The sequence below is a fragment of the Pteropus medius genome, unplaced genomic scaffold (assembly GCF_902729225.1).
Source record: "Pteropus medius unplaced genomic scaffold, Ma_sr-lr_union100, whole genome shotgun sequence".
In the NCBI taxonomy this organism is placed as follows: domain Eukaryota; kingdom Metazoa; phylum Chordata; class Mammalia; order Chiroptera; family Pteropodidae; genus Pteropus; species Pteropus medius.
In genome coordinates, this window is record NW_024351073.1 from 18,218,368 (window position 1) to 18,244,148 (window position 25,781).

Below are 25,781 nucleotides of genomic sequence, written 5' to 3' on the forward strand. Positions count from 1 at the left end.
AGATAGAAAGAGAAAGAGAAAGAGAGAAAGAGAGAGAGTGGAGAGAGAGTGAATTATCCTCCATACCAATGCTAGAATTTCATGCAGGTGGTTTACGTTGGACTCACAGCAGCTTCGAAGATCTAGGAGCTTATTGACTGAATCCTGAGCCTGCAATCATGGACTCACATTGAGTTGAAATACATTGTTCCAGCCCCTAATTACTTGAGAGTGACTTGTAAAATGGTTAATTTGGTTAATTTATCCATGGATTAGATATCAGTGGAGGCTCTATGACGTGCCAGGCACTGTTCCAGGCACTGGGGATATTGCAGAAATCAAAAAAGTAAACATCACTTTCCGTGGGGCTGCAACTCCTGTACGAGTGGTGAGATTCAGTTGATGTTTATCTTATTTTACTGCTCAGATGATAAGAAGGATCGGATTATATATATGGTAGATAGGTGAGCTAAACCAGCCCCTTTGGGTATCGTCCCTAAAAAAAGAGGAAAGAAATACGTAATTACCAATAACCAGGCATTTCAGCTGGGCATCCACTTTGAGTAATTTTCCCTTCTGCTCATGAATTTTCCCTAATTCTTCTGTAGTTGGGGAAAATGGAATAAAGTGAAACTAACTGGCCCAAGGTGAGCAAACGCATGTTCTTGGCCTCGTTAGCACTATGTTCATCAGGTGATTAATTATCTATGCACTTGAGATTGATATTGAGAGCCACAACAAAAGCAGACTCAGAGGTTTTACCTTGGCGATTTAAGATCAGAAGTTTCAACTGTAATTCATAGACTCCACATTATTTACGTTGCCTCCAAAGGGGATTTTAACCTGTATTATACTCTCCTCTCCTGTTTGTTGCATGCTACATGCATACATATACATATAAAAACAAAACACCCAAATCAAACCGATAGAAACATATTTATTCAAAAATATGCAACAGATCCTCATTAAAACAGATCTCTTTCCCTTTTTCAGATTCAGACCTGCAACAAGGCTAATCATGTCACCTAGAAAAACATCTTATTAAACAAAGAACTATACTTTTTTTTTTTGCCTGCAGAATTCGTTCCTTACTGCACATGCTTCACTGAGCAAAGGCATCACATGAGGGAGGGCCTGGTGTGTCCCGGGCGACACAGATACAGACGAAGTTGCTCAGTGGAAGCAGCAGAGTGGGGGGAGCATGGAGCCGACCCTACTGGCTGCCCCAGCAGGAACCTGCCTTCTATGCACTTTTAGGAGCTGAGGGCGGTGGGGGGGCCATTCGCGGAGACGCGGGAGTGAAGAGGGAGAGCTGGGCACAGGGCGTGCCAGCTGGAAGCCAGCAGGGCACCAGGCCATCCTGGCACTGAAATGCCACCAGCATAATTCAGAAGACGGTCTGTGTTAACTGCGGTCTCCACCCACAGCTCCTTCCAGAACCCACACAGCGTAAACAGGGTCTCCACACAGTGAGCTCCACACAGATAACCCTTGAGTGGATTTAAAGAAAAAGTGTTTATAGGATATTAGTTTTAAAGAATGCAACATTCTCAGCTGCCTGGGGCGCCCTGTGTGTTGGCTCGGCCTTGCAGGCACATCGGAGCTGGGTTCCCAGCTCTGCCACTGGGAGAATTTATGGTCCTCCGTCTCGATTTCCCTGTGTGGCGATAATAACGTCTGCCTCACAGGGCTTTTGTGATGATTAAACCGAAGCACAGTAAGCAAACGATGACTAGCAGATCTAAAACCAGCAGTGCAACCAGGGCAAATGGAGCAAAGTGTCTTCCGACATCTTCATGAGGATTGGGGAAAGGGCGACCCTGCTCGGCCACAGAGGGACTCCAAGACCTGAAATCTCCATCCTCCATCCGCTTTTGACTGCCAGTGGTGTCAGTGGGTGGGCCTGGGTCTGAGGCAAACCTGCCGACAGGGCTCGGCTTTCCAAGGGTGGAGGGAGCTTAAAACATTTGTACAATTAAAAAGTCATCATTAAGACATTTTGTTTTACCTGAAGTTTGATGTCCAGGGTCAAAGCCTAGGCCATGCCATTTTAATTCAAGTACTGGTTGACCTAGTATTATCTTGATACTGTATCCAGTTTAGTATTCACAGGTACCTTTAAAGTTTGGACCTTCCTCTCCGTCTTATAGGTGAGGGCAAAGTCTCTCGTACAGTTGAGGATTATTAACCTGGAGTGAACATGAAATGTGTGTAGTTCATACAAAGCTCATGGACACAGACATGCAGACTTGGGCTTGGGTTCCACAGAGTTAAAGGCAAAAATAAATTGGTCGAACGGGTTTGTCATGAGAAAAAGTCACAGAGTTTTATTATGAAAGCATATGACATTGGATCTTCTTTGAGATTTGCACATGAACATCTCAAGTCTCTGGTCTGTGTTAACTTTCGAAGCCATGAGAAGTAGCCCAAATGTTAGATACGGAATGGAACTCAGCTGTCACCCAGTCCAGCACTTTGATTTCGGAGTCGCAGACACAGAAGCCTGTAGAGGTTAAGTGACAGATGCAAGGCCTTGCAGTTGGTGGCAGAGCTGGGACTGGAACCTGTGACCCCATTCTGACGCGAGGGCTTGTTAGTCTATATGAAACTGCCCTGCCTTGAAGTGGCATCCGCTGCTCATGGGGTAGCACATCAGTCACTCTTTCACTCCAAGGCGGTAGTGACATACCTTGCCACCAAACTGAAGAGATGTTTTAATAATACGTTCCAGATTTCCTTGGACTTTGGGTAGGCTTCTGGCCATCCTTCCCACCCCCATCCGTCATGCTCGCTCATGCAATGCAAAACGATTTGAATGTGACTCAAAAAAAATTCCGTAGTTTGCCTCACCTTCTGAATCCTACCCTGCCCTCACTTGCCAAATGTCCTAGGTGTTTCAAAGGCCAGCAGGACAAGCTACCTCTAGACAGCCAGTCACCTGACTGCTTGTTGCTGCAGTTCCCTAGCAGCCGGAAAGCTGCAGGGTTAAGTCTGTGGACTTACGATGCACCGATCTGACCAGTAAATATTTGTTTGATGTTATTGACTTTTTGTGGTAGTAAAAAAAAAAGAAAAGTCCCTCATGGTACCAGGATACCTTGGTATCAAGGCAATGAAAGTTGAGACTGATCAACATTGTGGTCACTCATCTACCCGGCACTGACATTCGTTCCGTATTACTTGTTACTCAGAGGCAGAACAGTCAGCATATGTCAGCATATTTAATGCGTAATGTGCTTTATAATACAGCTCCAGAGACATTGACTTTAAAAATACATCGATAATTTGCTTTGTATACATAAAACTGCCTTGGACATTTTTTCCCCCCTCTGTGATATTTAAGTAAAAATAGAATAGTGTTCTGTTTTAGGGATCAGCCTCTGCTTTATGTGTGTGTGTGTGTGTGTGTGTGTGTGTGTGTGTGTGTAGAGAGAAGAAGGGGAGGAAAGGGAGAGAGAGAGGCAGAGAGGGAGAGAGGGGAGAGGGAGAGAGGCAGATAACATATATATATACACACATATACATATATGTGTGTGTACATATATATATATATGGGGAGTATGTATATGTATTTCCTTTGGAGTCCTATGGAGTGATGTGTTGCCATGGCAGAATCGTGGTTAAGCTTCTGTAGGCTTTGGAAGCCCAGCGTGGCTTTCTATCCTGACTCTCTGGCTCTCCACTTCTTTTATGGTTTTATTTTTGGCTGCCTAGTGTTTGCCATCTGTTTTGTTGCTCAGTTCCCAGGTTCCCTGGCTGCCCACCATGTCCTTAAGTTGTTGATGGTCAGTTCAAACTCAGAGAGATCACTTAGAGAAAAGCGTTTTATTCCTACCTGACAGGAACATAGAAAACAGTGAAAACAACAGGACATCTTCCTGGATTTAGCTGCATTTAAAAGGAGATTTAAGTTTACTTCTCTTTGATGGTTATGGAAGGTATACTTTGTGTCGGGACTTGTGTTAATTCCTTTTTGGAGAAATGGCAAGAATCTAGGTATATTTAGTTTTTTTTTTTCTTTTTCTTTTCTTTTCTTTTCTTTTTTTTTTTTAACTTTAACACCCCACCCTCACACCTGGTTTCTCTTAAAGTAGTTCTTTCAGACTCCAAAAAATGAATGTAAGTTGCATAGGTCTAGTGATGCCTTTCAATCACTCTGAAATCCCCAACTTTTTACTATTTACATTTTTCTAAAATTTTTTTTGTTCCTTAAATCATTCTTCATTGCCTCTAAATTCCCCTCAATCTGCTGGTACCACACCCCTTCCCTTTGCAGTTGAGTTTCCAGAAGGAGCAGTTTATATCCAGCAGCTTTATGCTTCTCTTTTCACGATCATCCTTTTCCCAACTCTACAATCCATTTGCTTTCTGTCCAACCAATAAAATTATTCTAACAAGGATCACTGTGCTACCTGCTGCTGTATTACAAGCCACATCAGAACTGCACAGCTTACAGCAGCAACAACTCCCTGTTATTTCTCTTGATTCTATGGGTAACTGGGCTCAGCTGGGCTGTTCTTCTGTTTCACATGGCTCAGGTTGGGTCGCAGTCATCTGAAGGCTCAACTAGGTTGGAATGTCCAAGATAGTCTGAGACTTGCTGCTGGTGAGTCAGCTAAGGGGTCGACTGGAGCTGCTGACCAGAATGCCTTGGTGGTTCTCCATGTGACTTGGACTTCTCAGCATGGTGGTTGGGTTCCAAGGGAGCATTCTCAAGTGCAAAGGCGGAACCCGAAGGTCCCCTAAAGACTAGCCTGGGAGGTTTTACAGTCTCACCTCTCCCCACATTCTTTTGGTGAAAACCGGCTACAAGGCAAACCAAATTCAAAAGCTGGGGAATAGAATCCATCTCTCGATAGGTTAGTGGCGTGGTCACATTACAAAAGAGCTGTGGGATGCTGTGGCCGTCTTGTAAACACAGCTATTAAGGATATCCTAATTGACCCAACCAGTCTTCCATAGCACTAGCTTGACTGGCCACTGTCCATGGTGCTGCCTCCTGGTTTCTTTTTTCTCTCTCTTCCCACTCATTCCCAGCCTTCTCCATTGGTTCCTCTTTCCCTCCTTGCTCCTGGCATATTGGTGTTCCCCAGGATTCTTCACCTTCTTGTCTTTTCATTCTTTATTTCTTCTTAGAAAACCATATCTGCCTTCTGTTTAAACTGATTCGTTCATTCGTTTCACAAATATTTATAAGATAATACTGTGCATATCCCATTTGCTGGACGAAAGGACCAATAGCAGGTTCTGCACTGTGCAGCCCCAGAAAGTGTCATTTATATTGTAGACTGTCTCTGTCCGTTTCTGTCGTATCTATTTTATATCATTTCAGTGGTTCTCAGTGCGGGGTGATTCTGTTCTGCAGGGGACATCCGGCAATGTCTGGAGACATTTTCCTTCTTGCAGTTTGGTGGTAGGGAACTACTGGCATCTAGGAGGTATGGAACAAGGATGCCACTAAACAGCCCGCAGTGCACAGGACCGCCCCTCACAAGAACGACCTGGCCCGATATGTCAGGTGTGCTGGATCGAGAACCTCTGTCTGTATCTAGATCCACATTCTCAGTGTTCTGTCTGTCTTAGGCTCTGAGAATGCCATTGTCATCCACGTGCTTGGCCTCCAAGGTTGTGTCACTCCAATCCACTTTCACACTGCTGTCAGAGTGACTGGTTTTTTTTGATGCAGTGTGGATGGCTAAACATCTCTCCTGATTTGAAACACATCCGTGGTCCTTCAGGGGCCTCAGAAAACCTTTAAACTTTCTACTGTGGCCCATGAGGTATTTTATGACCTGACTTCTTTCTCATCTCTCATCATGTCTTTCTAGTCCTTTTCAGTTCAGCCCTCCTGGCCACCTTGTCATTTCCAGAATGTGCTGTGCTTTCCTCTGCCTGTGGGCCTTTGCAGAGATGCCTCAATCCCAGAGACTGCAGTTAATTCTCTTTCAACTCTAAGCTCAAGCCTCCTCTTCTGGAAAGTTTTCCTGTACTATGACCTCTACCCCGCTTCAGCCCCAGGCTAGACTCAGGGATCCTCCTTTCTGCCCCTTCTCTTTCTGCCCCATAAATGTCTCTATATAAATCTGATGCCCCCGTAATAACCGTGACACCATCCTGTCGTGTTTACATTTTTTTGCTCACATCCTGCCAATCATGCTGTGAACTTTTTTGAAGTCACTGGGTAGCGTTTGCCTCTGTGGTGCTGGGACATACTTGGGGTTTCATCAGTGTTTGCCTACACAAAAGGATCCAGAGTGGCCACCTCTTCTCTTCTTAGTGGTGGATGCTACTGGTTGGCATTAAAGGTAATGTATTTCATTCAAGAAATGAGTTGGAAGCTGAATGTCCACCAGTGGCAAAATAGTTGACTAAATTATGATACATCCTTATTATTGAATGTTTTGCAGCTATTATGCAGGTTGGAATAATTGTATTAAACTAGAAAGAAGTCTGTGATGTCTCATTAAGGAAAAATGCATGAAAAAATTGATAGTATAATGTAGAGATGTGTGTAGACATTTGCATATGTTTGTATGAACATAGCACATGTGGAAAGATATGCTTCAAACTGCTAACACTGGTTATATTGAACATGCCTTATTATTGTAATCAGCAATCAATTTAAAAGTAATCAGTGGTATTCAGAAATAAATTTCAAGACCAGCTATGAATCTGTAGACAAATAATAAAAATAGGAGATAGTGTAGAAGAATATTTCTTTAATGGCTTAGAGAATGTTTATAAAACCGGCGATGTCTATTTGTGTATGTCGAATGCTTATGTATTCATAGAAATAAGTCTGTAAACATTTAGAACAAAACGTTAACAGTAATAATTTCTGGATGGCAGATAATTTTTATTTCTTTTGGCTTATCTGTATTATGCAATTTCAAAACAATGAGCATGTTATTTTCATAATAGAATTAACATTATTTCTAAAAATAGAAGGTAGTATATGAAAACTGGTACCATTAAACTGCCTGTTATCTGAATACTTAAGACTGGAAGAAAACAACAATAGTATGAAGTGATTGCAAAATGAACCCATTCGAGAGTGGCAGTTGCCACATAACCTTTTTATTCCTTTCTCGTAGCAAAGGCTGAAGGAAGAGAAGGAAGCCAGGCGGGCACGTTTGGATGGTAGACATGACTACTTATTTGCGATTGTAGCTTCCTGCGTGGACCTGAACAAAACTGAAGTGGAGGACGCCATTCTCGAAGGGAGTCAGGTGCGATGCATTTGAGTTCTTGCCGACTTGATCACAGAGGGCACAGGGGGTGCTGGAGGCCGGATGCCATGCTGGGTCTTAGAGGGCAGTCCCTGTTTGAACACGGATAGGATGCCATTCAGCTTCAGTACAGGTGGTAGCAGAGTGAGCTTAGGGTTCTCCAGCTCTTTACATTGACTGGAGTACTTGCGATTGTCATATAAGTTCCGTGGTTCTGACGGTGGCTGCAGTGAAGCTGGGCTCAGGCACCGTTTTGGAACCTGAGTTTGGGGAACAGACTCTCTCAACTGCTGACTTACCTTTTTTTGAACCTATCTCGTTCTGAGCTGGGTGATTGAATCGTACCATCGTTTCCTGGGTTTGACAACCAAATCTGGTTTCTTTTGTTTCCGACCTTGACTTCCATTTTCTGCTATGATTTCCCTCCAAAACCTGGGGTGTGATTTGACCTTGGATGGGGAAGATCATACATGGGTGGCTATAATTTCCTGGGCGGTGAGAAAGGCAGGTCAGGAGCCCTGTGGTAATCTCTGAAGTTTTTTTTTTCTTATTATTAGGCTTTAAAGAGAGTATGGGGGGTGGCTTTTGTTGACAGGGGTGTCACACTGTTGATAATGCTTTTCAGTGGAGGCTTGTACATGTTTGACAACCAAGGCTTTGGGTAAGAGGGTGGAGGGAGGCACTAGTCTGGGCATTTGTTGATTTCTGTTCTGTAAATACTCCCACCAGTGCCGATTCCAAACTACCAAACAGATATTACTCAATGCCAAGTTGAGTTGTTGTCATCATTTGGCTCCAGCATTCCACTGGCTTTGTTCCTTCCCGCTGTGTCACTGCTGGGCTTAATAGGAGTCCGTGGGACAGTTAAGGGTGGATAACACTGAAACAGTTCAACTACAGGGCGAATCAGTCAGGAGTTAAGGAAATTCCTTCTTCTCTTCTTTATTCTCTTCATCACAGCTAACTATTGACTGTTTACCATGTGCTAGTCTCTGTTCTAAGTGGGGTTCAGCTATTAGCCCCTTTAATCCCCATCATACCAAGCGGTAAGTAATATTATTTGCTAAAAATGGAGGCACAAAAGGAGACAGAGTCACATGACCACTTCAGTTTCGGGGACTCTGTTCATGAGTCCAGTGCTTAACTGCCGTTCTTCCTAGTTCAGACATCTGTGTTTGGGGGATGAATGAACTGTAGGAAGCCCAAGTCAAACTGCTGGGTCGTGATTAGAACCCAGGAATGTCAAACCTGGAGGTTTAAAGAAAGCATCCTGGCTCAGGCTTACGCGCAAGGCTAGAGGGGCGGGGGTTTCTGTACTGGCCGTGATGGAAATATCTCCACTACATGCCTGGCTTGGAAGTTAATCTCACGGAATGCATCCTACTCAATCCCTTGGCATCCTCAAGAAAGAAAATGTAACAAAGAAAACAGGGCAGCTTGCTTTTTAATATACATATTTTTTTATTTAATGGCTTTATCTATGACATAGTAGAAATTGGAAGGGGGTTATTTTCACATTTAAATTTTTCAGGCTTTATTTTACCCTTTAAAACTTTTTTTATTTTAAATTGTGGTGACATACACATAACATGAAATTTACCGTGTTAACTATTTTTAAGTGCACAGTTTGACAGTGTTAAGAACATTCACACTGTTGTGTAGAGAATCGTCAGAACTCTTTTCATCTTGCAAAACCGAAATGTGATGCCTGTAAACAACTTCCCGTGACCCCCAACCCCCAGCCCTGGCGACCACCCTTTCTCTCTGTGAATTGGACAATTTCGGATGCCTCAACTAAGTGCAATCGTACTGTATTTGTCTTTTTTTTTGACTGGCTGATTTCACTTAGCAAAATGTCCTTAAGGTTCATCATGTTGTAGCATGTGCCAGAATTTACCTCCTTTTTAAGGCTGGTTCATTTTTCATCCTATGTGTGTACCGCATTTTGTTTATCCATTTACCTGTCGAGGAATAGTTAGATTGCTTCTGCTTTTTGCTTACTGTGAATAATGCTGCTATGATCATGGGTGTCCAAGTATCTGCAAGATCCTGCTTTCAGTTCTTTTGGGCATATACTTAGAAGTGGAATTTCTGGATCATCCGATAATTCTATCTTTAATATTTTGAGGAATTGGCATGTTTCTTTCCAGAGTGACATTTTACATTCCCACTTACGGTGCACAAGGGTTCCAATTTCTCAATATCCTCACCAACGTTTATTGTTTTTGTTTTTTTTGACAGTAGCCACCTTAACGGGTATGTAGATTTTATCCTTTTTCTTCCGATTTTAATTTAAAACTGTGCTATTGACTATTTAAAAGAAGCTTTCTCATTGGTGGCAGGCCAGTTGGCAGACCTGTAGATGTACAGTGAACCTCATGATGGGGACCAAGTTCCATGCTGCTGTTGGCTGGATTGTCCCATAGTCACCTGTGTTCTCATGGCATTTTTCAGTGATTATTGAAATTTAACATTAATAATTATCTCTAATGTGTTAGACTGGGTTTTGGGAGGTTTGTTTTTTTCTTTCTGATCTGCAATTGAGTGAAAGTGAAACACTCATCTATATTTATATCTGCCTGTAACAGCTCAGTACTTTACAAAATTAGCAAAAATGGAGGGACGATCTCTTTCTGCATGTGCATATATAGCAAATTTTAGAAAAATTAATTGAAACACTTCTTTGAACTGAATCTTTGCTGTGTGAGGCATTTATTCTTTCACGGTTTTTATGTCGAAACAAATGGGGTGCCTCCTATGTGGTGTGCCTTAGATGCAGCCCTGAGTAAGGAAGATGACGGTAAGTGCTGGTTTAAATGCATTTTCTAATTCAGGACAAAGTCATTACTGTGCCGTTGTTTTTTCCCCCCGCAGATTGATAGAATCGATCAGCTTTTTGCTGTTGGAGGTCTTCGTCATCTGATGTTTTATTACCAGGATGTGGAGGTAGCAGAAACAGGTATCCAACTTTGACGTAACAAACCCAGAAATATGTTGTTAGATTTATCTGAGGATGATACGAAGCAGGAGGTCACTGTGAGAACTGACCAGGCCTCTCCCACTGTTTGTCACCTTAGGATGGGGGACAGGTGGGCACCAGTGAAGTGTGCTGGGTGAGGCCCAGGTTCTGTTTTCACCTCAGGGAAAAGGGGTAGGTATTTAGCTTGGTTGTTCTAACTTTATTTGGGATATTTTGTTTTCCTTTTCAGGCTGTGCTGTTAATTAAGGAATCAGAAACTAATTAAACTTTCTTCATATCCTAGTTCATTTAATGCAGCTATATTCCAGAACTTCTTATGGGCATCTGTTTCTTCTCTATATAGGCACTGTTTCTTTTTAACGTAGGGAATGTTGCCAATAAGCAGAGCATGAGTCTTCCGGTTAAATATCACACTCTGTTTATCTTTCACTGACGACGATTCAGACGAGTGATATTGAGTGGCAAGTTTAGTCATTTTCACTTAAGAAAAATTTGCAAATCTCTGTGTAGATTCAACTGGTGAATCCCAATCTACTCTTCTGCAGATTCATATAATTTTAAAGCCAAACTAGGAACATAAACAAATATATTGTGACTATATTAAAATATCGTATGTACCCTTTTATTACTTTTTTTGAAGGGAAAATAGTTACTGCTGTTGGTATATCGGATGACTATGCTTTTTTTGTTTAAAAACTGAGGAAATTGTGCACGCATATGCTAAATGACTGGCATTTTCCCAACATTATCTATGTGATATTTTGCGGTCAGAAAGTTCATTATATTTTGAGTGAAAAGTCAAAATAATACAGAATTTTCGAATTCTATCCCAGATTGCGAAACTCATAGAACGTTGAGTTCATCCATCAAGGGCACTGGGTAAAACTGGCCATTGTGCTGTATAAATCTTATGTCGAACAAGAAGGGTTTATGGGACGGAACATAAATGCAAGTTTATTTTTGTTCTCACTCTCCCTTTAAACATTTTCAGTGGTATTAAAATGTCTGTACTCTGGTAACGTACCCCACCCCAGTACCCCACCCCAGTACCCGATCCTGATGTGCTCTGTTCTGTCATCCCTCCAGCAACCCTGAGGTTTAAGATGGCCCCAGGCTCACTGTCTTTTCCGTGGGGTCCCACCTGGTTCACTAGAAACATGTCCACTTCTTGTCCTGCCGTCAGTGGACATGTTGCCAGCTCCCAGTGCAGACCAGTTTCTCTCTATCGCATGCTGTGTTTAGGTTTCTAGGGGAGGTGTCATATCTCAGTCCAATTGTCCTTAAACTCCAGGACATGCAAATCAGGCTTTTTAGGTAGTTGGGTCGAAGAACCTGTTTTTTCACTATAGCGAGCAATGGTCCTGGTTTGCCTGAGATTTGCTCAGTTTTAGCACTGAAAGTCTCATGACTTAGGAAACCCTCAGTCCTGGGCAGACTGGGACAGTTGGTCACCCCCTGCTTGACCTGAAGTATAAGTGGAAGCATTTCATACCACTGCCCTTCCCACGGCACAGCCGTCCACACAAAATCTTTCCTTAGTCTATGCTCTCCTGAGCCTTCTGAATTCTGATGTGGGCAAGATGTTTAATCAGTTCTAGGACACCTACTTTGAAATTTCTGCAGAAATTTTTTTTTTTTTTTGCATTAAAAGTCTCTTTGTTTTCTGGTATGTATCATACCTTGATGCCTTGGTTGAAACTTCTAGTTTAACTTCTTACTCATGAGACTCAGGTAATATGAGTCAGAAGTATGGGACATAATTTGGAATGACAGAGAGAGCTTCTGGTTACCTTTCTTGGTAGGGTTCACTGTCAGCTCCCGGTCCGAGTCTCCAGCCCAGCATCACAGTGGGAGGAGCCCAGGTGAGGATTTCATGCAGAGGTTGGAATCCCAGGGTCTTAAGATTCAACTTCCAGTTCACTCTCTTCCCCAAGTCCCTCCATAGCACTGTCCTCATCACCTTACATGACCTCCCAATTCATTTGGAGAGATAAAACTTTGTTGGACACATGGGGCACAGTGGAATAGCTCAGAGCATACTCTGTACTTAAATGGTCCACTTAAATTAGCCACACGCTTATACCACCGAAAACGAATTTTCAAATAATAATAATAATAATAATAATGTGCAGTGAGCTAGTGTTTTTATGTGCTTTTGTAAGCACTTTACAGATATTAACTTATTCAATCCTCACGACAATTCCAGATGCTGGGTTTAATATTATTATTCCTACTTTTCCAATGATAAAACCGAGGCACAGAAAGATCAAGTAATTTGCCCAAGGTCGCATGGCTGGGCTGTGTAGCCTGAGGTCAAAGCCCCAGGAGTCTGACTATAGCGCCCACACCGTTAATCGCGATGCTGTCCTGCTTCCACATGATCCTGACTCTAGCAAGGAGCTGAAGGGCCAGCCAGACCGTGACAGAGACGGGGTAGCGGGAAGTGGGGTGGTGTCTGGAGTTCTGTAGTTCGAGCTGGTTTTTAATCTTGGCTCTGCTGCCTGTTGGCTGAGTGACTTGGCATAGGACACAGCTATGCCAAGCTTGGTAACGTAGACAAGGTTCAAAGCAGAGGGCGTGGCACAGAACATACTGGGAGATGCTGTCTGCTCCCTCGCCCCTTCTCACTGCCCTGCGAAGGCTCAGAGCAATGGAGACAAGCTTTGTAGCTTCAGCAAGAATCTGCTCTGGACCAAACTTTCTTATTTCTGCTCCTCCCATTCCTGGTTTGTTTGTTGGTTTTTTTTTTTCCTGGAGCAACAATTTTGAAATGAGCCTGCAATTGAGAATCAAGCAGATTCTTTTAGATCCTTTGAGGGCTCAGGCTAAAGATTATCCAAGTGGTGGACCTTCTGGGCACGTGACAATACCTCAACAAGGAAACTTCATGCCACGAGGCAACCACGTGGACGGCAGATAGCTTCTGTGAAACTAAAATTCTTTTGCATTTGTAGGACAACTCGACTCTTCCGGAAAAGTGAAGAAACCGAAGGTGTTCGTGACTGAGGGGAAAGATGTTGCTCTCACTGGAGTGTGTGTGTTCTTCATCAGGACCGACCCTTCCAGAGCCGTCACCCCTGAGAACATCCACCGGGTAAGCAGCAGAGCTGTCCTTCACGCCAACAGCCGAGAATCACAGAAGTTTTACAGGAGACAGTAATCCCTGTGGAGACAACCATTGTGTTCATTCAATAAGTATCTAAAACTACTTTCAAAGACATATTTTTAAAAGCATTGAAAGCAAGGAATTAAGAGGACATTTTCTTTAAATCTGTTGGGTAAGAGGACTTAATCTTCAATTTATTAACAAAAACTGATGTAACATTATATGTGTGTTTGTGCATTTATGTGAGCGTGCATGTGTGTATATGTATGTTTGTGCATGTATATGTGTCACAATGAGGTCTTCCGTTTTAAAAAGAATTCCCTACACATAGTTTACCTAAAGGCAAATTTCATGCATTTAAAATAAGATTTATGAAAGCGAATATATAACTTTATTTTGTTTTGCATGCAAAATAAAGTTCATCTGTACATGTTTCCCCTGCCCTTACATTATCTGCTTGGAGCAAATAAACTGGTAAACATCTTCTGTTCTCTGTATTTCATGCTTTTATTTTATTGCAATTTAGAATAGCATACAGCTTATGTCCAAATAACAATTTACTGGAATGAGAGACTGATATACAAACAGATAATGGCTAGACCACATATGGAAACAGAACTTTGACAGAACCTGCAAGAACCCGCCCAGGAAACTGTTCCCTATCTACAATAAAGAACCCAGGTAGCCAGCCCGCTATAGCAGCCCTGCAGGAAGCCAGACAGGAAGCTCGAAATGGTAACAGCTCGAACCATTGGCCAACGTGGACTTGATTCATGACTGCCAGCCTTCTTAATTTTTGTCCATCCTTTCAATGGACTGGGGCCAAGTGTGCACCCTCCACCAGGCATATAGGATGCCTCGCTTCTGGTTAGCCCACGTCCAGCTTTCCCAAGCCAGCAGCTGCCGGTCAGGGCACTGCCGAAGCCTTCTTTCCCCCCACCCCTAACCTTCCCTTTTCTCCATTAGAAAGCTTTCTCATTCTTCCACCTGCTTTGAGTCTCTGCCGAAACGCAAGTGATGGTGGCCAACTCCCTTGCCACAGCAAGCTCTGAATTGATAGCCTTTGCTTTTCTCGTTTGGTTGGTCTTTACAGGGTCGTTGGTTAACGAACAGCATTCAGAAATGACTGGGTAGCCACGTTGCGATGGGAGGTCGTTTCTACAGTAAAGGCTCTCTCGATTGTTTTCCAGGAGGTGAGCTTTAACATGCTGGATGCCACGGACGGGGGCCTGCTCAACAGTGTGAAGTGTTTGCTGTCGGACCTCTTCATTCCTGCCCTCAGGGCCACGAGCCACGGTTGGGGCGAGCTGGAGGGGCTGCAGGAAGCCGCCGGCATCCGGCAGGAGTTCCTGAGCTCTCTGGAAGCCTTTGTGAGCGTCCTGTCAGGCGCACAGGAGAGTTTGAAGGAGAAGGTAAGAGCGGATAAGTGGGTCCTTAAGAAGTGACAGATGGCGAACAAGTCAGCACAGAAGAGAGTAGTATTTCTCTTAGATGGTGTTCATTCCACTACCTTACAGATCTTGAAACAAAATTTCGTGGGCATTTTTTGTTGCCCCCTCAAGATGTGGCGGTGACTGGATTGAAATCTCCATAATTTGGGGGGGGATTAATGCATTAAGGGTCCCACAGAAACGTTGGCTGTGACGGAGACTTAGTCATGTGAGGTGTGTGACTGCAGAGAGAAGGGTGTGATGTTACTCTGCATCCCAGAAGGAAAGGAATCTTGATCCAGAGTGCAGCGCGGCGCGGTGGTGTGTGTGCGCGGTGCATGTGTGCATGTGCGCAGTGTGTCTGTGCGCCTATGTGTCTGTAGGTGGTGGTGGTAGGGATGGAGGACACCTGAAGAGGAGGGAGGACAGACGAACTGACATAGTTAGAGAGAGGATCAGGTCCTGTGGTCGGCCAGCGACCAGAAGGCCCTTCAAGAATAAGTTTGGCAAATGCGAGCTTTTGCACATTTGCTCTCTGTAGTGAGCCTGTGTTAGTGATTCCTGGGGGCGGAAGACAGCCTGGACCTGGCGTGTCTGAGGGAAAGAGGGATGGCCTAGGTGATACCAGTGAAAGTAGAACACTCACCCCCCTCCAGGGAACACTGAGACCTACTGGGACCTACTGGGATACTGGGGGGTGGGGCGGGGATGGAGGGAGGCGGGCTCCCTAAAGGATGCAGAATGGGGGAGTTGAACACATTCCATGCAGACCGGGGCAGGACAATTGCAGCCAACTTCTGAGTTATACTAACAACTATGATTCCGTCCATAGTAAAATACAAGTGGAACCAAATTAAATTATTACACTACCTAAAAAAGCCACACTTTCATATGATTTCACTTCATTTTATAGCAGAGGTATTAGAAAAACTGGGATGGATTCCCACACAGGATGTAGGTAGTGCCAGTTCTTGAAGCCCAGAGCCCTCCCCATGAAACCGAGGAGTTGTCTAGGTGTGGCAGGTGGACCGTGCAGAGTGGGAGGAGTCGGGGGTACCGGTGTGCTGGGAGGTCCTTCCTTTCTGGGGCAGCGTGAGCCAAGGCACAGGGGTGTGGAGGCATGTGCTGCCCCGGCGAGTTTTCAGAGCTCCGTCAGAGAGGAGCAGTGTGAAAAATACCAAGTGCCAAGGTCAGGTGCAGGCAGGACAGCGCAGTGCTCTGAGCCTCATTTGGGTGGGATAGATGAAGAGCCTCTGACCAGGGTTGGACTTGGGGGACCAGGACTAGGGTCTAGTAGAGGTCAGAGGTGGCAGGATGTTATTAGGATGCCAAGTGACAGAAACAGGAAACCTGGAGGGGCTCTCAAGGTGCTGCAGTGTCCCTTTATAGCTGGTACTGGGGGCAGCGGCTCAGCCTCACCCCACAGGCTGGTTTAAAGGGAGCTGCGTGAGCTCCCAGCATCCGGTGCCCTCCGCTCCCCAGCCTGCACCTTCTGCCTTCCACATCTAGCGTGCTTTCTGGTTTTCCCTTGGTTTACCAAGAAGCCCTTAGGGCCTGGACTTCATGGCTCCTTGGCCATGTTGATGTTGGAGGGTGAAAAACCCACACCCTTTCATGCTGGTTCTGAACCGACTGAGAGGAGCACATTAGCTCTGTTGCTGGTAAAGTGGGCTTGAGCCTGAGACTTGAATTTAGAGATTCGCGGTGCCAGATGCACATTTACTGTAAGGAAAACGGCCTCATTAAATCAATATTTTTATTTGATTTGATTTATTATTAATATTTCCATTTTATATTGTGTGTTTAAAAATACATGAGGTTTCATTGTCAAGTCAAAATCCAACATACCTCCTTCCCTGCCCTCTTCCTCCCCAAATAAAAAGCAAATTCGCGAGTTTGCCATTGAACTTGCTAACTCTAAAGACATTATTGGGTAAGGACTTGAGAGCCTTTCTCTCCAGTTAGTATTTTTAAAAAAAGAATGATGGATGAGAAATTACTCCTCCCCGCTATCAATTTCTTGGAAACGTCCCTGCTTTCTTTGGTTTTATGAGTCGACTTTTTAATTTCCAAGTTCCCTATTAATTCCCAGATTCTGTGCTGTTATAACTCTCTTTCTGTCTAGTTCAGTCTTTTGCTCTTCTTGACCCACACTTTGACCTCAGACTCCATCTTCTGCAGTGGTGTGCTCAGTGTGTGGCGGAATTGGGCATTTCGTATCTCACTGTGCTTTCGCGATCTTTCTTCAGAGGGCAGAGTGGTGTAGACCAGAAGGTCCCCTGAAGATCCTTCTCAACCAAGGGGTCAACCAGAAGTGCATGCGTGCGTGCGTGCGTGTGTGTGTGTGTGCTTAAAAAGCATCACCTTATTATTTAATTTTCATTTTAATTAGGTGAACCTTCAAAAGTGTGACATATTTGAATTGAAAACCCTGAAGGAGCCAGTAGACTACCTGACTCTAGCTAATAACCCCGAGACTCTGGAAAAAATAGAAGGTTGTATGAAAGTATGGATCAAACAGACAGAACAGGTAATTTCCAGAAACCAAACATCAGTTCCAGATGCCACGTTATTGAACTAACCAATGGAAGAAGGTATATCATATGCCATTCCCATTTGCCTAAGTATTTTACCACTTACCTGAAAAGGTGAGAGGTTCACATGGTTTTAATTTGTAGTCATTAAGAAGAGATATGAGAATGCTAAGAGATGAAAGTTAATGATTCTTTACACTTACATAACTAGAGGACAGCCCTTTGCTATTTTTTTTTTCTCAAAATATAATTTACTTTGATGAAGACGCCTTTAGAAATAGAGTTTTCTAATTCAGTGTGTCCTCCGAAAGGGAGCTCGAGACTGAACCTTAAAATAATATTTTCAAGCCTACGGCCATGCCACCCTTGAGCAAGCCTGATCCCGTCTGATCTGGGAAGCTAAGCAGGGTCGAGCCTGGTTAGTACTTGGATGGGAGACCACGAAGACCAGGTGCTGTAGGTGTAAAAAAAAAAAAATAAGGGATTGTAAGCTGACAAGGTCTTTGCAATCTGTGAGGTCAACCAAGGGTAGCCTCACCTAAAAAAAAAATATTTTCAGAAAAGTCTTAAGAAAAGGTTGACATTACATCAAAAAATGAGCGCAAATGAAATGAAGCAACGTAGTAGGGGTTACATTGCTTTGCAGTCTTGCAGTAGGTGAATACACGCGGAAACCTTTGAGGTCACGTCCTCCCAAAGTTCAGTAAGCTTCCTTAAATGAGCAGTTTTCATTTAGAACAAGTCAACTAAATTGTCGTGGAAGTTTAAAAAATGGGTACATGCTAAGTTAGTAAAAGGCCATCATTCAAAGCAGACAGATGAATAAAACTATAGCGTGATTTGGATAGCGTCATTTACTTCTTTACTCATTTTTTGCCTACGTATGATGCTTATCTCTCCAGCCATACACGGTGCTTCTTTGTCCTGTGCATTCGCAGGTCCTCGCTGAAAACAACCAGCTGCGGAAGGAGGCGGATGACCTCGGGCCCCGAGCCGAGCTGGAGCACTGGAAGAAGAGACTGTCCACATTCAACTACCTTCTGGATCAACTGAAAAGCCCAGACGTGAAGGCTGTGTTGGCGGTGCTTGCAGCTGCCAAGTCGAAACTTCTGAAGGTTGTCGGCTGTTTCCTTTTGCTTTATGAAATGTATGGGAATTTCATGTCATGGAATATTTCAGGTCATAGAGTAATTGGGAACAGAAAAAAAAGGTCATTATACCTTCATGAAAAAAAATTTAAGACTCGATAATGTTGCTCTTTCATAATTGGTGATAGTGTGGAAATAGCCTTTGAATTAAAGATATTTGTTGGCTGATGTACCTGTATGTATGTGTATTATTAGAAGGTATTGCAGGTAACATGGTTATACATGTTATGAAGCCACAGTCTTTTGATAAATTTATCCCAGAAGTGAATTCCCATCATTTTTGTCACATTCCATTTATTAGAAGTGAATCGTCAGATTCAGCCCATGATCAAGTGCAGGGGTAACACAAGAATATGAATACCAAGAGTCAGTGATCATTGGGGACAGGTGTGCCTAGCACACCTGGCATTGGTGCCATAAAGACTATTTATTAATGATTTGCATGGATGTTTCAATCTATGAAAATAGTTTAAATAATAATAATTTGTTTCAATACCTGTGCTTTAGATTTTCCTTATATCATTGCTCAAAGAAATGCGATCATTTCATTGCAATATCGTTCAGAAATATTATCAGTAGGACTTCCACAAAGTCAATTGAACGTGTTGGCTTGTGCTAAATCATCTTTTTTTCACTTCTCTCACTTTTGGATGTCCTGCCATTATGAAGTTTCTTGCTCACAGCACAGTCCTGGCATGTGGTTGACAGTTAATAAATAATTGCTTCATTAATGGATGAACAAAAGCATAGGTATATAGGGAAAAGGAATTTCAGGTTAGAATAGAGAGAAGATGGAAAATGTGGGAGCGAGATGCAAAGTGGATCCAGTAGCCAGTGGAAGAGAGAAGGTGTGGGCCGAAAGGGAAATGGTACCTCTTGAAGCTCTTTCTTAGTTATTGAGTAGATTTTATAAGAGAAGGCCTGGGGGAGATACCTTTAAACTTAGTCAAAAATTTAAAGTTGTTCTTCAGTGTGGCAGTGTTCTTCATCCCTCTGGATTCAGTTTTATGCAAGACGTGCAGGGTGAACCGAAAGTCTGACCTAAAGGACTTGTGATGACTCTGAAAGCTATTATGTTGGAAGTTCCTCTATTAATAATTACATTAAAATCGTTTCTCTGTACTGTGCTTAGACTTGGCGGGAGATGGATATTCGAATCACTGATGCATCTAATGAAGCGAAGGACAATGTCAAATATTTGTACACACTTGAAAAATGCTGTGACCCCTTGTACAGCGGTGACCCTGTAAGTTAAAGATTTCTACTCCTTTAGCTTGTTGATGGCCCTTTTGTGCCAGCTGAATTGAGTGTGGAGTTTTGGTTCGTAGATATTACAGTCTGTTGGAAAAGTATTAGAAATCTCTTTTTATTCTTGAGAAAATTTTATGTATATACACATGTCTGTCTGTCTATTGATGTATGTATGATGTTATATTTTAAAAACTTGCATATTCCATTAAATATTGCAGTTGACATGGGCTACACTCAGTGAACTGTGGGAAGCAGCATTAGATGGTGTCTTTTAATCTTTTAACTTTAGAAAGTACCTGCTTTTATTGATTACAAAATTGACTGTTAATACAGCCTCTTTGTTATTAGCAGAAAGTTAATGTTTCTTGCATTGAAGTAAAATTTGCTTAACTGCATATGACTAAACAATAAAATTACCCTTAAATATATTTATGTAAAGCGTTACATAATAGTTTAAAAATTTAAGTAAAAATTGTAGCTAAACTTTATTTTAATGAAAATTGAATGATTGAACTATTAGAATTTTGCTGAATTTGATATTTGTTTCTCTGAAAACTTTTGTGTTTTGTTCAAGATATCCATGATCGATGCTATTCCTACACTTATAAATGCAATTAAAATGATCTATAGTATCTCTCATTACTATAACACCTCTGAGAAGATCACATCGCTGTTTGTAAAGGTAAGTGCATAGCATGAAGTCCACGGTCACTTATATTTCTTTACCAATGGTCAATTCTTTGGTAATTACAAATTTTACCACATTAGCACAATCCAATGTCTATTTATGCTACAACTGCAAAAAAAAAAAAAAAAAAAGATTAATCTCTCAATAGAGATAGAATTAAATTTATGTGAGAAGCTGATTCTAGCAAATCATAAAGTATTCTTTCTCAAAGTAATAATTATAATAAATATTGAGTAATTTATATAGTAAAAATAAAAAAGATTCTTTTTGAAATTTCAATCCCTATTTTTTTTGGCACATTATTTATTCCCATTGGGTAAATTTTAATTAAGAAAAACTATATTGAACTATTTCCTGTTTCGTATTTTATATGCCACTATACCAAATTTATTCGATGCCACAGTTGTTTTCTTGGTATTATTAGGACTGTAATCATGGTACTAAAAGCCACTTGCAATGTTCTGGTAACCCATAAAGCAATTGTAATGATTCTGCCAAAAAATATAATGACGTTTAAACCTTATGTCCTGACTCCTAAGTGTTCGCGGTGAGCTCTGTGGCTTTTCCTGTTACGAATGAATGGCCTCTAAGAAGTAAATGACTTTTTCATTACCAAGGCAGAAGTTTTAAATGTCATATTAAAATAGAGGAATTTTCAACTCATCAGGACTTACGTCTTGAATACTAATGCAGTAGGAGTCATGATTTTTCCTGGGAATAGGGACATCCAGCCTCGAGGGCACAACAGGAAACTCTTCCTTCTGCTCTCATGTTCGTTAGAAAGGAGGTAACGCCACGAGACCCTTTCCCAACTTCTTCACACTTTAGAACTGCATGTTGGAGGAAGTCACGGAGGAAGTTTTCTGGGTAGGAGACTCAAAAGTCAACTTGCTTCATGACTCTAGGTTTCATGCATGTTATTTGCAGGTCTTGGTTTTTGAAGAAAATTGTGAAACTGCCATTTATCTAAATTTCAAAAACCTTAATTTTGAATCATATACCTGAAACCCCTGTGTACATGTCTGGCAGATTCGGCAACACATGACCAATCTCGTTTAGCTTATGCTCCCAACCTTTGCATTGCAAATCCCAGCCATCATATCCGTACACACAGAAGTCATCTAATTTTCTTTTTAATTTCTAAAAAAACATCACCTGGAAAATTCTGAAGTTTATTTTATTTATTTTTAATTTTTTTTTAAGTTTGGAGGGATGAATACAATGTTAGTGGTCACCTACATTACGAGTTTTGCTCTTTTCTCTGTTGCCACCTTCTTTTGGCCTTTCTGCTACAGGTCTTGGTGGCGTGAAGTGGTCCGGGTGTCAGTCTTTCACCGGGCACTTTGAAACTGTGAGTTAGATGTTAGAGCAAGCTACCGAAGGAGATCGGGGCAGCTCCCGACACCTTTTAGGCTAGAAAGGGAATCATTTCTTGGTTGGTTAAGACATTCGTCCTGCATCCACAAGGGGCCAGAATTGCTGATTTTTTTTGTTGCTTCCAACTCTGTGATTTAGCAAGTGACTTTGACAGTATATCTGTGGAATCTAAAAAAGTCAAATAAATAGAAGCAGAGAAGTGAATGGTGGTCGCCAGGGGCTGGGGAGCGGGGAGGAGTGGGGAGATGTCAGTCAAAAGGTACGGACTTTCAATTATAAGATGAGTGAGTTCTGGGGACCTAATGTAAGCGTGGAGACTATTGTTAATAATAATAATACTGTATTGTATACTCGACATTTGCTGAGAGAGCAGATCTTAAATGCTCTCACCGCATATGTGAAAAATAACTATGTGATGTGATGGATGTTAATTAACTTGATTGTGGTAATCATTTCACTAGGTATATTAAATCATCACATTGTACACCTTAAACATATATGATTTTCATTTGTCAATTATATCTCAATAAAGCCAAAAAATAAAAATAAAAAAAAGGCTAGTACTTGATCATCAGTGCTATGGAAACAAATAAATCCAAAGTTCAAGTTCACAGATCGTATACTCCGAGAGGTAGAAGAGTTAAAGACCCTATAGTCCAATTTATAATTGATGGCTGTTTAGTGTGCGTAACATCGTTTCGTTGGAAAACTCCAGGTGACCAATCAGATGATATCTGCGTGTAAAGGTTACATCACCAACAATGGGACCGCGTCCGTGTGGAGCCAGCCTCAGGATGTTGTTGTGGAAAAAATATTATCCGCAATTAAACTTAAACAGGTAACGGCCAGCCCAATAATGTATTTGGAACACGTTTCATTATGTCCATCGTTTTTGCCGACGAGTCCTAAATTATTTCGTCGGTTGCCAAAAAGAACAGTATTTATTTCTGTTAAGAAAATTGAATGTTAATAAGCCTTCCTAGAAAATGCATCCACTTATTCCATCCTCTCTGGGGACCTGCTCTCCCGATGCCATACTAAGTACCGAAGGTACAAAGAGGGCTAAAGTGAGATAGTTTTCCTTAAGCTTCTTACAGGCGAATGGGGAGGTAGACACAGAGTGAGGCTGTTCCCAACAAGATGGGACCGAAGTGCAAAGCCTGCATCTCTGAGTTGCATTACGAGCAATCAGGAGTTTGCTCGGTTGGAAGAGGGGAAAGGTGATACTCCAGGCTGCAGGATGAGGAAATTCTAAGGCAGGAAAGTGAAAGGGTTTGCCATTCCACTCTGACATCGCCGCCACCCTCACTTTAGGGGAACACAGTCAACGTCTCTGGTGATTTCCCTTTCTTCTGTTTTGGTGTTTCATTGTCAGGAATACCAGGACTGCTTTCACAAGATGAAACAAAGGCTTAAACAAGATCCAAACGAAAAGCAATTTGAATTTAGCGAGATGTACATTTTTGGAAAATTTGAAACTTTCCATCGACGTCTTGCCAAGATAATAGACATCTTTACGACTTTTAAGACATATTCCGTTCTGCAAGAGTCTAAAATCGAAGGGCTGGAGGACATGGTCACTAAATACCAGGTATTTTACTTTAAAACTAAATTCATTACTCTTATCCATAACTAAAATGTTGACATTTTATGCAAATAATTATGTTTGGGATGATTCAGATAGTTCATAATGTAAAATATAAGCTTGTGGCCCTTAAATCATAGAGAAATTAAGTTTACTTGAGGATTATGTATTGGTGCTAATATGTTCTTTTCAGGTGCGTGGTTATGAGAATGACTTCCCAATAGTGTGAAATTAATCATCATTAGTAAAAGCGTTTTCATGAGTAGCACAGGAGAATGTTTAACTATAACTTATCCCTTTATTCATGTAAGACATGTCTAATAAGCAAATATTATGCATCAGGCAATGAAGCAAATACTGTGCGTCAGACACGAGTGGACACTGAGTTCTGCGTGGCATCAGATTGTCTCTGGATTTAAGCATTTTATTTGGATACGTGTTAAAAATAAAAGGAACTGAATTTTATTTTAGCTCCACCATTCCTAGTTATTTTGATTTTAGCTACTTTATCTTTTCAGGGTACATGTGTGACTAATCTTAGGTCTCAAAATGGGCACTATGATCTAGTGATGTTTTGAAGATTTTAAAAAAGCCATTTACAAAGAAAATGTGTTTTAACTTCTTAATGCAGAACAGCCAAGTTTTTCCTTGTTTAGGGACAATGACACTAAAATTGTTTGTTTGTTTTTTTTTGTATTTGAAAAGGATCATATAATTTATTGCCACACATTGCTTTTTGTGCTTTAATAGTTTAGGCCAGTATAAAGAGTCTTTTTAATTTCCTGAGTACACCAGATTTGGGAGAGAAAAAGGAAAGACCTTTTTTATATAGTGGAAACATTTTAGGTGAATCTGTGTAACCTGCAAGGTAGAAAATCTACACTTTGAAACCTACAGTTTTACAAGAGGAAGAGGGAATATATCCATTTATTTTTCAATCCGGAACTTATTTTCTATCTTAATGAAAAAATAACTTTGGAACATATTTCAAAGTTTATTTCTGAATGAGAAGTTGAACTGTCCATCCAAAGGAAGATAAAAACATTTAAACCCGATAAAAAGATATTTTAATCTCATACAAATATCGGGAAGAGAAATTGCTTTGAAACTCAAAGCATCCTGGATGATAGTGAGGTAAAATGTAGACGATGCATGAAAACTTCAGGTGAGATATTCGTACGTTAGTATAAATGTTAGAAACTCAAAGTAGTGTCTACGAAAATGGATCTCAGCCTCCTCGCCTGGCTGTCAAGGCCCCGTCACTGCTGCCTGCTCTCCTCTTCCTCTTCTATCCCAGACACGGTTCAGTCCGCCTTCGGCTCGCAGTGCTTTCTTTCTGGAAAGTTCTGTCCTGGATTATCACACAGTTATTTTCCCCTTGTCCTCCAGATCTTGATTTAAATGACCCTTATTTAAGTTTTCCTTGACTTCTGTTTCACCTCAATCACTCTTTGTCACGTTACTCATTTTATCCCTGTCTAAAATTATCCTGCTTATTTATTTGTGACTCACATAGATTCTGACTCTCTCTCCCCAACCAAGGATTTAAGTTCCCCTAGGGTGCGGACATCTGTTTGTTCTGTTCATTCCTGTGTCTTCAGAGTTTACTGGCACGTAATAGGTGTGCAGTAAACATCTGTCAGGTAAGTGATGTAGACTGAGTTTCATTAGTTGGCTCAAAAGTCACAGTTAATCAGTTTAGTTAAATCAATACTCTTCAGTGACCATTAAATCATGGACACAGACAACAGTTTGGTGGTTATCAGAGGGGAGGGGAGTGTGGGGGAAGTAGGTAAGGGTAAAGGGGGACAGATATATGGTAAAGGGGGACAGATATATAGGAAATTTAACTTTGGGTGGTGAACACACAATGCAATATACACATGACATATTATTGAATTGTACACTTGAAACCTCTATAATCTTATTAACCAATGTCGCCCCAATAAATTTAATAAAAGAAAAAACAAGAAAAAATCCAATCATAGAACAGAATTTTCTAAGGGCTTCAGATCTTTTAAATTACCATCTTTAAATGTGGAAGTATAACTTTTTCATACTTTTTTACACATTTCTTATAACACGATGAGTAGCGTTTATACACACACACAATTTCTAAATAGAACTAATTTTGTAGTTATGCAGCATGAAAGAGTAGATTGTTTTAACTAGTAAACTTGATTCAAGAAGTTAAGCAGTTTATACATGTTTGTCTATTGAGAGATTTGAATCGATGCGTAAATGGAAATGACTTTGAAGAGGAGATTGCAGACAGAGGCCTAACATTCTTCATAAAAATTATATGCCTGTGTCAACAGTGTGGGCTCCTGAGTTTGAGAATGGCTTAGTACCTGGTTAAGAATAATCACAGAGCATTATAGCTCATTATTCAGAGCAAACAAAACGGTGGGTAATACAGTTTTCAAGGAGATAAATTGCCTAATTTGTACTCTTGTACTCATGGACTACAGCTT

At 41.6% G+C, this 25,781-nt stretch overlaps 1 protein-coding gene across 3 annotated transcripts in view; it reads left to right on the forward strand.

The window, feature by feature from the left end:
• DNAH5 (dynein axonemal heavy chain 5) overlaps window positions 1–25,781 on the forward strand; it is a 226,859-nt gene that overhangs the window by 35,949 nt on the left and 165,129 nt on the right. For all 3 annotated transcript variants that reach the window (XM_039842769.1, XM_039842767.1, XM_039842768.1), the window contains exons 2-11: window positions 7,074–7,208; window positions 10,083–10,167; window positions 13,143–13,282; window positions 14,485–14,706; window positions 17,117–17,254; window positions 18,197–18,373; window positions 19,539–19,652; window positions 20,232–20,339; window positions 22,438–22,560; window positions 23,098–23,313. In XM_039842769.1, coding sequence (XP_039698703.1) covers window positions 7,074–7,208; window positions 10,083–10,167; window positions 13,143–13,282; window positions 14,485–14,706; window positions 17,117–17,254; window positions 18,197–18,373; window positions 19,539–19,652; window positions 20,232–20,339; window positions 22,438–22,560; window positions 23,098–23,313 — 1,458 coding nt within the window. The remainder of the gene's footprint in view (window positions 1–7,073; window positions 7,209–10,082; window positions 10,168–13,142; window positions 13,283–14,484; window positions 14,707–17,116; window positions 17,255–18,196; window positions 18,374–19,538; window positions 19,653–20,231; window positions 20,340–22,437; window positions 22,561–23,097; window positions 23,314–25,781) is intronic.